Below are 13321 nucleotides of genomic sequence, written 5' to 3' on the forward strand. Positions count from 1 at the left end.
ATTGATCCACAATGTGCTGCACTCAACCCAGGTGAGGTAAATTGGTACTGGGAGGAGGTAATTCCTCAAAAATCTGAGCACCCAAAGCGGTAGACCTGCATATCTGGGGTAAAATAGGAGCATCATGAGCACCTATCAAGGTGAATATGTGCACATTGTGAATACTCTATATCATTATTATCATCATTATTTAAACCAATACTAAAATTAACTGCAGAGTGGAGGACGAGTTGCGATATTTATAACTTTTTTTTTATTATTTGTGCAGGTGCTGGTGAGGCAAACTTTGATGCACTAGAAGCTAACCCATACCAGAATAAACAACAGAGAAGAGAATATGAGATCAAGGCTCTCCTAGAAAAGGTATTTATTTACTCCGCCCCATAACATTTTGAGCCCAATGTCACATGATATATGAATTTGTGTTATTATAGCAAACATAATTGACAATTTAACTAAATTCAGATTAACCCTAATTCTCCCGGGGGAGGGGGTGGGGCCATAATGCCCCCTCCCTCAACAATTTTTGCGATATATCTGCCCCTGAACCCCACCAGGGTCTTAGTCTGAGCCCCCGGCCTGAACCTCCGGCAATTGGTCATCCAGATTTTACATTTCTAAATGTTGGCAGGTATGCTTCTGTCAGAGACTAATTTGTATACTTTCAACAATGTTTATTTTAACATAATTTACAGCTCGATGATAATGATATCTATTTGTTTCTCTCTCTCTTTTGGGGTATTTATTTTTTAAAATTAGATTCAGCCAGAGATGATCACATTAAATCCGAGTCAGATCAGTGCTATTGATAAGGCAACCATGGAACAGAGACTAGCTGAAAGAAAGGAAATGTTTGTAAGTATTTCTGCAATGCTGTTACAAATCAATACAAATATAATATCTTTAATACCTCAAAATACACTATGCATTTTGAGATTTTATTTCTTAACTTTGGAAAAGGTTCATATAATAATCTGATAATGAATCCTATGTTTTACCATAGTCTAAACTATAATTTTATTTGACATCTATGGAATGTTTGGTCTCATAATACTTCTAATAATTGGCAAAGATAATCAATGTACCAAGTACTTTAGTGAAATTCATTGTATTTTTGTATTTTTCTATTCTCATGTCATGACACTATTAATTTTTAAACAACTTTTTGTCACATTGTTAAGGGTTAGAATTATTTTTACGTGAATGTTTTCATATCTGGCACTCCATAAATGTATGGTATAAATTAATCCAGAGTTTGAAGGCTATCAGAGTACTGTAAAAGTGGAAATTTTCGCGGATTTCGCGGCAAGATCGGCGAGCGCAAACTTATGAGCATCTATTTTAATGCAAGTTTCGAATCGCGGTTCAATAGCGTGTATAGTTTTGGCAAAGAGACTACGTAATTTACATCAATAACTGGGATATACCCATTTGATTTGCTAGTTCATTACGATGAACCTGCGTGCCGAATATAGAGTACACAATTTTTCCTGCGCGCGCGCTGCATCTCCCTACCAACGCACTATCCCAAGATCGTCGCGCAATTTGGCGTCCATTTCCTCTTTTACTTTCGCCTGCGGTCGAGTGCAGTCGCAAGCTAAGTACACTCTCAAAATTGCATTTCTGTTTTCCGTTTGGATACTTTATTGTGCAATTCTTCCCTTATTTCAATCTTATTTTCTCTCATCTAAGATTGTTATAGGATTATCACGTCGTGCGGAGCTTCCGTGATATTATTTTAACGTTTCTTGTCCCTCTTCGTGAGTTTGTTTTTTAAAGATACGTTTCTCACAGGCGGGTTGTCTTCACCTCTCCGCCCCATAGCTCCGCGCCTTCCTGCTCGGGCGTTGTCTTCGCTCCTTTTTAATCCTTTTAATTCTTTTTATTCACTGACTTCTTCGTTTATACGACTCGTCGTGAATTTAATTGATTTATTTCTCCACAGATAGGTTCTGTAGGACGTTAGGAGCGTCGTATTCCAGCCTCGTTTCAAGTTCTTTGTCTCTTGTTTCGAGTTAGTTGATTGTTCTTTTGTTTCAATCAATCCTTTGCTCTTGTATTTATTAATTGAATTAATTGGTTAATTGATTAATTAATTAATTGATTGATTCTTTTAATTCTTGACTTGCTCCTTTGCCTCGATTCAAGTTCTTTGTTTCTTGTTTCGAGTTAGTTGATTGTTCTTTTGTTTCAATCAATCCTTTGTTCTTGTGTTTATTAATTGATTAATTATTCAATTAATTATAAAAAAAAAAAAAAATATTTTCTTTCCTTCACAAGAATACTTAGAATTTTTTTTTTAGGAAGCCGTCTCCTGTCAGCGTTCGTCGCCTTTGACTCGGCCTTCCTTCTCGGGGAAAGCTATCTTTGTTTTTCCCCCCTTCTTTTTCAAGTCAGCTACCGGTCTCTGGACTTATAATTTTTTTTTTTTTTCTTTCTTAAACTTCTTGTTTATAAAAAAAAAAAAAAAAGGGAATCTTGCTCCCCTTTTTTCCTTAGCTGATCCTCACCTCAAGAAAAATTATTTTTTTTCTTTTGAACAGGTGGACACAACAAAACAACAACAAAAAAAAAAAAGAAAACTTAGTGTTTTCTTCTTTTTAGATGCTTCCCCCCTTCCTTCTTTTCAGAATTTTGGCGGAAGCAGATTCTTGTTGTGATAATCAAATAATTAATTTTTCTAACGGACTTCAGGGACAGTGTCTCTTAATAATTCTCAATTATTACTGTTTCCTTTGTTCTGGGATTTTACCTTGTATCATCCTTGTGAGATCCGTTTTTGACTCTCAAAAGTCCGCTTTTTGAGGTCCTTGTCTTCTGGGTTGGGGTTTGTTACCCCCCTACCCCCTTTGCTTCTCTTTTTTTTCTATCTTACTACTAGATCACCCTACGGCAATAATGAGCCTTTCGGACTCTCTTTCTGAAGAGCCTCAGGCGGCTGCTGTTTCGGGGCCCGACACCGGGGTCTTATCCCCCACCACAGGTAGTATAGATAGCGAGAACAGAGTCAGAGCCCCGTGGGCTCTCAAAGGGGTGGAACCGTGGACGCGCGTTCACGTGCCCCGCTTAATAAGGGTGGAACCGTGGATTTGCGACCACGTGCCCGCACGGTGATGGCCAAGGCTTCCGTCCCGGAACCTGAACCTTATTGGGGAGCGTCGCACTAGTACAGAAAACGGCGACTCCTCTAGGGCTGTCAGACCCACCGGCCATCGGGTCACCTAAAGTCCGGGGGGAGAGCACGGGTCTCTCCACCCGGCAAAGACTAGGCTCGATGCCGTGTAAGACCCCTCTAGGGAGCGTCGGCAAAGGGCTACCAGCCCCTAGTCGGAAGAGGCACCTGAGTCCGACCGTGTCGGACTCTCAATTCAATCTGACGCCGTCAGATTCGGCCGACGCCTCCTCTCGCTCGGCTAGCTCTCCCCGTGGGAGAGCTAAGGAGAGGAAGACAGGCGCAGCCCAGCCTCTTGTCCCTTCTTCCGCTCCGGCGCCGGAGCAACCGAAGAAGAAGAAAAGAAGAAGAGGAGAACCACAGACGTAAGCCCCGCTCCGTCGGGCGGTCTGTCCTCTGATTCTTTTGATGGCCAGGCCTCTCAGCTTCTCAAGCTAATCTAGAGTGCCCTCCAGCACTGCGGGTTTTTACCCCCAGGCTTGCCTGCTTCAGCCGACGGTACTACCAACCGAGCGGATCAAGCAGACACCGGCCATCCAACACACCTCGGAGAGTCACCGGCAATATCATGTTTCGCCGGCTCACGCACCTGCAAGGGAAATTCCCGCTAATACACAGGTGCTATCGACATACGGGCGTCGCCCGCCATTATGTCACCAGACTCCCGATCATTATACCCTCTTCTGCCCCCCGGCGGGGGCCGCATAGAAGAGGAAGAAGAAGAAATTCTAGGTCGCTAACCCCGCTGTGCGGGTAGACCTTCCCTTCTGATTCTTGTGCCGACGGCCAGGCGTCGTAACTTCATGTTACAACAGAACGCCCTCGAGCACCACGGATCTTCATCCTAATGCTCTCTGTCAGCTAAAACCGCCGTGTCGAGCACCAGGCAGGTCAAGCAGACAGTCGCCGTCTCGCACCTCGGAGAGTCACCGGCAATATGATTCGCCGGCCCACGCACCTGCAAGGGAAATCCCCGCTAATACACAGGTGCTATCGACATACGGGCGTCGCCCGCCACTATGTCGCCAGACTCCCGATGATTGTTCCCTCTTCTGCCCCCCGGCGGGGGCCGCACAGAAGAGGAATAACAAGAAGAAAGTCTAGGTCGCTAATCCCACTTTGCGGGCAGACCTTTCTTTCTGATTCTTGTGCCGATGGCCATGCGTCGTAACTTCATGTTACAACAGAACGCCCTCGAGCATCACGGATCTTTATCCTCATGCTCCCTGTCAGCTAAAACCGCCGTGTCGAGCACCGGGCAGGTTAAGCAGACATTCGCCATCTTGCACCTCGGAGAGTCACCGGCGATTTCATGATTCGCCGGCTCACGCACCTGCAAGGGAAATCCCCGCTAATACACAGGTGTTATCGACATACGGGCATCGCCCTCCATTATGTCACCAGACTCCCGATATTTGTGGGTCAGGCGTCGCACATACTCCCATGAGCAGTGCGGGTAATTCACCCACGCTTCATATCAGCTTCAGCCGCCTTGCTAAGCACTGCGGCTCAAGCAATCACCTGTCCTCTCACACCGGGCATTTATTGAAACGCTGTTCACCTACACGGTGACCCCCGTTTCTATGCAGGTGCTTCCGACATACGGCTTTCAAGCATCAATATGTCGGCAAGCTCTCGGTGACCGACGGCTGGACTTTGCATCCGTTCAGGCTGCATCTATGCGTCCCCGAGCATTACGGGTTCTTATCCTCGTGTTCTCCGTCATTATAAGACCGCCGCGGTCTTATTGCTGGCGTCGGGTATTGAGCGGATTGAGACTTCTCTCGCCAACCCGCACTCCGGGGAGCCATCGGCGAGTTACCTGCATGGGTATTCCCCTTTTTATGCAGGTACTCCCGAATTCGCCCTCTACGTCAAGCCCACGTACGGCGACGACTCCTTCAGCGGTAACTCTCTCCATTCTACCCCCTAAGCGGGCCCGTAGATTGGAGGTAAGAATCTCTTACATACCGCATGCCGCACTTCTCTCGTGAGAATGTTTGGCTGCTTTGAGGGGGCAACCTATCACGTCCGCGGTCCGTCCGCCCAGGCGACGGGACCGTCGGTTTCTGGCCTGAACCTCACTTTCTATTCGAAAGTAAGGGTGCCCTGTCTTACTTAGCTCTATACCCTTGCAAGGCCAGAGTCAGGGCTAGTACAGACACCCGTCCTCCAGCGATCGCCGCTGAAGAGAGGGCGACTCCGATATGAGCACCATCACCGCTCAGCGGTATGTCTCACTACCTCATAGCTCTCCGAACTTATGAGTATGTATATCGGATCTGAATGTCACGGCGATTTAAAGTTCTCCTGTGCTTAGTAATCGCTACGCCTTCACCACCCGGTGCATTATGGTTATGTTAACCTATTGTCTCGTATTCGGGCGGCTCGTTCGAGCCCTGCCCGAGCTGCCATCACCGGTCGTCCAGCCGGACACCGCCGAAAGCACCCGCACCGAATACCTGGAGGGAATCAGCTTTTCATATGCTAGATATCCCTCCTGTTGACATTCACAGCTGTTCCCCGAGTCCTTCCCGTCGGGTAAGCATCATCTCGGAGGAAAGAAACCGCCGTACATCTCATGAGATTATTGGCTATGTACGTGCGTTCAAGCTTGTTTAAAGCCCCAGACTTCTCTGTCGGCATTCTATGCCTATTTTCTGGGTACACCCACCGTACCGGGTCGGCGAGTTTACACCAAACAGTACGCCTTCAGACCATCGGTCGAGCTCTAACAGTCTATGTTATAGACTGCTCTCTATGTGGGTCAAGCTTGCGGGCGTCTCCGCCGTTTCCTCCTTGTGTGGAGTGGTCTACGGTGGATGTCTTACCGTGCCCATTTGTCGAATCGTCTTCTTATTTAGAAGCTTTTTCACTCGGCACACTCGAGTCGCCTCGCATGCTGCTTTCATCCTCCCTCCATGCAATGCATGTGGCCATGGTCACCGCACGACCGAGGATGATGTAACCGTGGATGCATGTATGCTTATGCCTACCTAACCACAATCACTACGACCCGCTTTTTCTCGGGCCGACTGCGGATGAGTCTCTCCATGTAAGTGATTTACTTCACTGGAGTTCTTCTTTTAGAAACTTAGATGCTCATCCCCCACTGCTTAGGGCGTCATTTTTGCCGCCCCCCGCAGCTTTTTGGAACTCCTTATTCTCCGATATCGGATTGTTCCACGCTGCCGCAACCGGCGCCGGCGGTGCTTGCTCTTACGATCACCTGAGAGACCAGGCCTTGTGGCTGTTTTCATAAACAACTGGTTCTCACCGCAGACTGATGGAAATTTTTGTGTTTATTTTCCTCAAGTCTCCCTCCTCCTTCGCTTGTTTCTTCAAGCGAGGACATCGACACTCTTAGCCAGTTTCCGTCCCTAACTTGATAGGACAGGGCCGTTGCTACCTCATTCGATTCCGTTGGGAACGTACTGTTGAGGTATCATATCTGGCGATGTCTGTTCGTTAGAACATCTCTTGATTGTCGCCTTCACGTAGGATCATGACAGAGACTTTTCGCCAGCTCCCTCTGGCGTACACTTGCTGCTGCTAGGGATTCCCCCGCCCGGCGGTCATCCATCGCAGCCTAGCCTCACGGGCTCTCTCGGCAATGGTGGCTTGAGCCAAGCCACCTCTTCCACCGCGGGCACTGCACCCTCAGATGGGTGCTTCGATCAGTACGGGAGAAAGGGGATCCTGAGTTCTCTCTCGATCACTCGGTCTATCACACTTTTGTCGTGATGTGTACCGCGCTGTTTCTCTGACACGCCCGGTTGAGCTATTTTAACCAGACTGCTTTATTCTACATAGGCAGCAGGTCCGCGGTATTTCTTGTTAAAAGGATGGCACTCAGTCGCTTTCTCGACCCTTGACTGCCTTACGAGTGGTTTTCTTCTTAAATCCCTACTCTCCGTCGTTCCTAGTCCCCTTCGGACCGCTAGTAACTTTCTGCCACAGCTCTCTATCAGAATTCTGCAGATGTTCTGCCCTCACGCATTTGAGACGGATATCGAATTCTGGGCGCTTTCTCCCACGCGGAGGCTTCTGAGATCTCTCGCCTTCTCAGATTGTTCGATGGATCACTTACTGAGCCTTAAAGCTACAGTTTTCCGATCACGATTCTTGTTGAAAATTTCAACAAATTCCGAATTTTACGCTCTAGTCAGCTGGTGATGTTGTTCTCCTGACACTAGGCCGAGGGCCCATGATACTTAGTATCATTCTTCTTGGGCTCTTTCTTGGAATCGTCGTTCACGACTTCTCGAGGTCCGTCTATTGACGCCCCTCTTTCCTTCACTCCTTGCTCTTAAGGACTTCTTCACATGAGGCTTTATCGCCTCCCCTGTCCGTAAGGCAACGGCCTTTGTGTCTTCATCTCCCTATTTTAACGCACTTCTTAGTCTAGACATGCCTCCCTTCACGTTGAATCCGTGTTGGTCTAGCAAATCAAATGGGTATATCCCAGTTATTGATGTAAATTATGAAAATACTTACCATGATTTTCTTATTTACGAGATAACTGGATATACCCATTTGAACCCTCCCTCCTACCCCTCGCCTTGTGTGACAACATGTCTTGCCCGCAGGCTCATGAGAGGAAATGGACGCCAAATTGCGCGACGATCTTGGGATAGTGCGTTGGTAGGGAGATGCAGCGCGCGCGCAGGAAAAATTGTGTACTCTATATTCGGCACGCAGGTTCATCGTAATGAACTAGCAAATCAAATGGGTATATCCAGTTATCTCGTAAATAAGAAAATCATGGTAAGTATTTTCATAATTTGACCTATAGCTAGAGGGCGACATTCAAGCAAGCAAGCTTGAGCTCCAAAATCACATGCATCACAAGAATTTGTTCCAATTGCGATCATTTTTTAACAGTCACAGATCAGTATTTGAATTATGACTTTGGCTGAAATATAAAATGTTTTTGCTGTTTGACTTTGATTGGTGAGTGTTTAGATCTGTTTAGTTTTTAAGAAGACGTTGGGTCGATCGCCAAGGCTTGATTGATCTCATGCACTTTGAATAGCCGTAATCCTCCCGGTCCATACCAAGTATGTTTCTAAGCCGCCAAGCGCGAAAAATTAATCCCGCAAAAATAATAGCATTTACAGTACACTGTACCATCCAATATCTTTAAGAGTGTAAAATACTTTGCCTTTTGGGAACTATTTCATTTCTTATTAATCACTGTTTATTACTTTGAAATACTAATTAAAGGACTTAAAAGCATTTGAGGGGCATTTCTTCAACATTTTCCATCCTTGATTTTGATTGGCCAAAAATTAAAATTACTATTTTGACTGTTAGATAGAACAGATTTTGTCAGTTAAAATTACCAACACTCTCCTGACTATTAAAGCTTTTCATCCATTATAAATGAGTTCACTCTGAAATTAATTTTGTTGTGATAAAGAAGGAAACTATTCAAGAATGAAAATTGAAAGTTTTCAGAAAAATTCATATATGAATGAAAGAAAAAAATTAACAAAGAAAGCAATGAATGAATAAATGAAGGTATTGTAATTGTTTAAATTCTTTTATTTTTATTTTGGACCATGTAGGGTGTGGTACCTCCACCCAAGTTTGAGCCTCGTCACAAATTAAAAGGAAGAAGCAAATCAGGGAGGAGAGAAAAGAGGAAACAAGGTGTCCGAGAAGAAGAAAACAGGGTAAGAAAAAAAAATCTGATTTTGTGAAATGAATCAACCTTTTTGTGCATCTCATTCCCAATTTCTCTATATATTTTTCTTCACTTTGTGTATATACATGTACAGCTCAATTAGCCATGACAGTTTGAGATTATTACAACACTTTATGTGAACAAGAAAACACAGATGAATGACTTCGAGACAATCCCAAATATGGGCAAACATATTAGATGGATGGAATCAAAACAGCTATAACCACCACTGTTTGGGAGGGCCACCGGTCTATATTAAGGCTTGGTCCCACTGCACTTACAGATGCAGAAAGGATGTAAAACGGAAAAGAATCTTGCCATCCGTCGGAAAATATTATGTATCCGTTGTGTACTTTTTGCATACAGGTTTCATATATGCTCTATATCCATCGAGCATCCGTCCACTGTGATTTCATTGTTCGCCCATTTTGTCCATAGTCTAGAGCAGATGAAAACAGATCATGGAGCCACCCCAAAATTTTGTTGTCTGCTGTATTCGTTATGAATATGTTTTGTGTCCATCAGCCAGTGTTATATATATAATGTTTTATTGTCCAACTTAATGGAAATTCATTTTGTTTACATGCAAACATACAAATTACAAATATACATAATCAAGGAGAGACAAAATTAATACAAAATACTGGCATGCACGTAATACATTCGTTCTTATACATAAGACGATTAAAAGAGTATAACAAGATCATTGCTGAAATACGAACAACAAGAAGGCATATTCTGTGTAATTATCATTACCATCATTCTAAAACTGTTAAATAAGTAAAAGTATCGGGTCATTTTATTTCATTTATTTATTTATTACTTGAAGCATAATTCACATATAAAAAATCCACAACTCTACATTGACCATGATGTCGATACTATTATTGTAATCATTATAGTTGCAGTTATTATTATTATTATTATTATTATCATTATTATCATTACTATTATTACTATTAGTACTACTATCATTACTCTTTACATTTGTGGCAGTTTTGTATTGTATTAAAGAGGAGACATAGATGGCAGTATTGAAGGGTAAGAGTAATTCTGCAATAAGGTGACTTGTTTTCTATTTAATGGTTGAGAAGACGAATTGAGAAAGGAATAAAAGAATTTCCGTAACGGCTCGTTCTGGCCTTAACTGATTCCCACCTTCTTCCACTACGAAGTAGTTTGTATTTCTTATTTAATGGATGGGAGTGATCACTGACTATTGCTTGGGCTTTGTCAACTACCTTTCCTTGACATATCCTATCCAAATCTACAACACACTTCGTAATCCTACTAGCCCGTTTCACGACTCTATACAATTTATCCTTATCCTTCTGTCTGGCACTGTGATACCAGGCAACACACATGAAATTGTTTCATCTTCCGAAGAAAAAACAATCTGTGGTTGCACTTGAGTGTGGTAGCTTTAGTCTGCTCGGACCAATCAAGTTTGTCATCAACAATAGTGCCTAGATACCTATAACTATGGACAATTTCAATTGGATGACCATCGATGTGAATAGGGAATTCTACAGGATCAAAAGATTTCTTCTTCCTGAAGTCAAAGATGATTTCTTTAGTTTTGTTAGAATTCAACACCAGATGGTTTTCAGTGCACCACCTACCAAAAGAGGATATACTCTCCCTATATTCTAACTCACTCTCTTTTATCAGGCCTACAATGACAGTATCATCGGCATATTTCAAAATACGAACCGACGGAATATTGGAAATACAGTCATTAGTATATAATATATAGAGAACAGGTGAGAGAACACACCCCTGAGGAGACCCTGTGTTCGTTGTGAGTACGTTGGAGAGTACATCATTAACCTTAACCCTCTGGGTTCTACCGTGTAAGAAGTCATAGATCCAGAGAACCAGTGACGGTTTCACATCCAAGAAGCTTAATTTTTCTACTAACTTATATGGCTGGATGGTATTAAATGCGGAGGAAAAATCCACAAATGTAGCTCTTGCATAAGAACTAACAGAATCTAAATGCTGGTAGAGTGAATGGGTTAACATGAGTACTGCATCTATGACAGACCTCTTAGACTGATATGCAAATTGGTTTAGATCAATTTTGTGACGGATTGATACAAGTACTTTTTCCAAAATAATTCTTTCAAAACATTTCATGACAACAGGACTTAATGCTACTGGTCTAAAATCATTATTCAACCTAGGACGATTATTTTTAGGCACTGGTGTAATGACTGATGCTTTCCAGCATTTTGGTACGATATGCTCATTTATTGACCTTTGAAATAACATACAGTACGGAGCAGTGAGTTCAGATGCGCATGTCCGTAGGACACGCCCACTAACACCATCGGGCCCAGTCGCTTTTCTCGGGTTGATCAACTTTAAACGTCTCCGAACTTCGTGCTCTTCAATGACAATTGGGTTGTCATCCGACGCGCGCAACCGTTCAACTTGTTCATCAGCGATATGACGGAAGTTTTCATTCTCGAAACGGGCGAAGAATGCGTTTAATTCGTCAGCTCTTTGTTGTGGATTAGGTTCATTTGCAAACATGTTTTCTTTCCGACTACTCGAATAATCTGTCATGTGCTCTAGACATTTCCACGCATCTCGGGGATTATTTGTATGGAAGTTTTCTTCGAGCTTTTCACCATAATCTTTTTTTGCTTCACTGATTTTCCGTTTCAGCCTATTTGTCAAGTCTTTAACAAGTTCACTGTCCCTCAGATGAAATGCCCTTTTCCTTTCTTTCAAAATCAATTTCATTTCTTTCGTGAACCAAGGCTTATTGTTCGGATAAATAGTAACCAATTTAGACTGAATGTGAAGATTCTCACAGAAGATGACATAATTGTTAATTGTATCTGTGAGTTCATGTATGTCGTCGCAGGCACCATAAAATAGTTCCCAATCCGTAATATCAAATCCCGTCTGCAGTAAGTCAACTGACGTATTGTTCCAAACTTGAACTTTCTTTTTTCGCACTGATTGGACTTAATCCGTTGTTTGTATTTTGGTAACATGTGAACGGTGTGATGATCGGACGCTCCCAGTCCCGGTCTCACAAGAGATTTGTATGCATTTGGTATCGAACTGTAACATCTGTCTAAAATATTTCTTCCCCGTGTAGCAAAATCAACTAACTGATGATATTGGGGCAGTGGGACCAGGCCTTTAACCATATGTTTTTCTTGTCAACAGCCATTTCCAATGAATTATGTAAAACCTCTCTAGAAAGACTTTTTGCTTTATATAAAGACCACTTTCTTTTTTGAGTGGTCTGGGGGGGGGGGGTGAAGCATTTAACCATTTTGGTACTGCTAGGGGGAGGGGTGATTTGTGTTCTTGCTAAATACAAGGTAACTTATACTTATCTTTGTTTTGGATTTTGAGGTAATGCTTGGCCATATATGATGCATGTTTAGGAATTTGTGACTCAAACAAATAGAATAAAATCAATAGAATTTATTTGTAGCTTTGGCTTTTGTTAGGATGAGACATATATCGGTAAATATATTTTTTTTCGCTACCACTTGCCTCATTCATTTTTTTTGCCTCTCTTCTCTTTTCTTCACTCTTTCTCTCCCCCATTGTCTCTTCTCCTTTCTTCTACCCCATCGTCCTCTTTCTTGCGCATATCTCTCTATTCACCGACTACACAGAGCAAAATTCAAGAAGCTTCCTCAGCTGTGGAGAAGGCGGCGAAGACCCAAGACAGACCTCAGTTCAAGTCAGCATTGGACAGATTTAAGAACTAAGGCCATGATCAAGAAGCACAAGCAATCCATGATGTCATCACTTCTTCAGTACAGGCCTTTTATAAGTGTTGAAAACATCTCATGTTACTTCATCGCCATGGAAACTTGTTATCAAGAGAAGCCTGTGGCTCTAACCCACTGATTGATGATTGCACAAGAACTTCTCATTTGGAACCAATACTGTGCTGTAACATTGCATAGATCTTTGACATCATGAATTTGGTACTTGATATAAGCCCTACTTCCTGTGAGTACCGAACCAATCCATTGGTTGATTTCAGATTGTCTTGTCAAGTTCCTATACCTAATACCTGCGCTAAGAGATGATTCAATCAATGTGGTGAACCCAATGACCAGCTCCTTTATAAAGCGATGGCCAGACATTTATGGCCAGATATTTATATCTCAATAAATAGAGTGAAATTCAGAGAGCAAAATGCTGAACATTTGATCTAAATCGCATAACAAATTTATTGAACTTTAAAGATTTTCATTATTCGAGTGAAACAGTTCTAGGCATGTCGTCATGAATATTCATTAGGTGGGCTGATGATGTCATATCCCCACTTGTTTTTTTTTTTTTTATTATATGAAATTAGGTTTATTAAAAAAAAAATGTCTACTAAGAATTAAAACAACTGGATTGACACCTAATTTAGTGCATTAGTTATTTATTGCTGCAACTTATTTCATCATAATGGAGACACATCATTTACA

At 42.7% G+C, this 13321-nt stretch overlaps 1 protein-coding gene across 1 annotated transcript in view; it reads left to right on the forward strand.

The window, feature by feature from the left end:
- The window catches only part of LOC121428728 (WD repeat-containing protein 46-like), a 37073-nt gene extending 24099 nt beyond the window's left edge, over window positions 1–12974 (forward strand). The window contains exons 11-14 of the mRNA XM_041625539.1: window positions 269–363; window positions 760–855; window positions 8743–8850; window positions 12509–12974. Of these exons, the coding sequence (XP_041481473.1) occupies window positions 269–363; window positions 760–855; window positions 8743–8850; window positions 12509–12604 (395 nt within the window). The 3' untranslated portion in view covers window positions 12605–12974. The remainder of the gene's footprint in view (window positions 1–268; window positions 364–759; window positions 856–8742; window positions 8851–12508) is intronic.
- Window positions 12975–13321: the final 347 nt, after the last annotated feature.

This window comes from Lytechinus variegatus, chromosome 15 (genome assembly GCF_018143015.1).
Source record: "Lytechinus variegatus isolate NC3 chromosome 15, Lvar_3.0, whole genome shotgun sequence".
Taxonomy (NCBI): Eukaryota; Metazoa; Echinodermata; class Echinoidea; order Temnopleuroida; family Toxopneustidae; genus Lytechinus; species Lytechinus variegatus.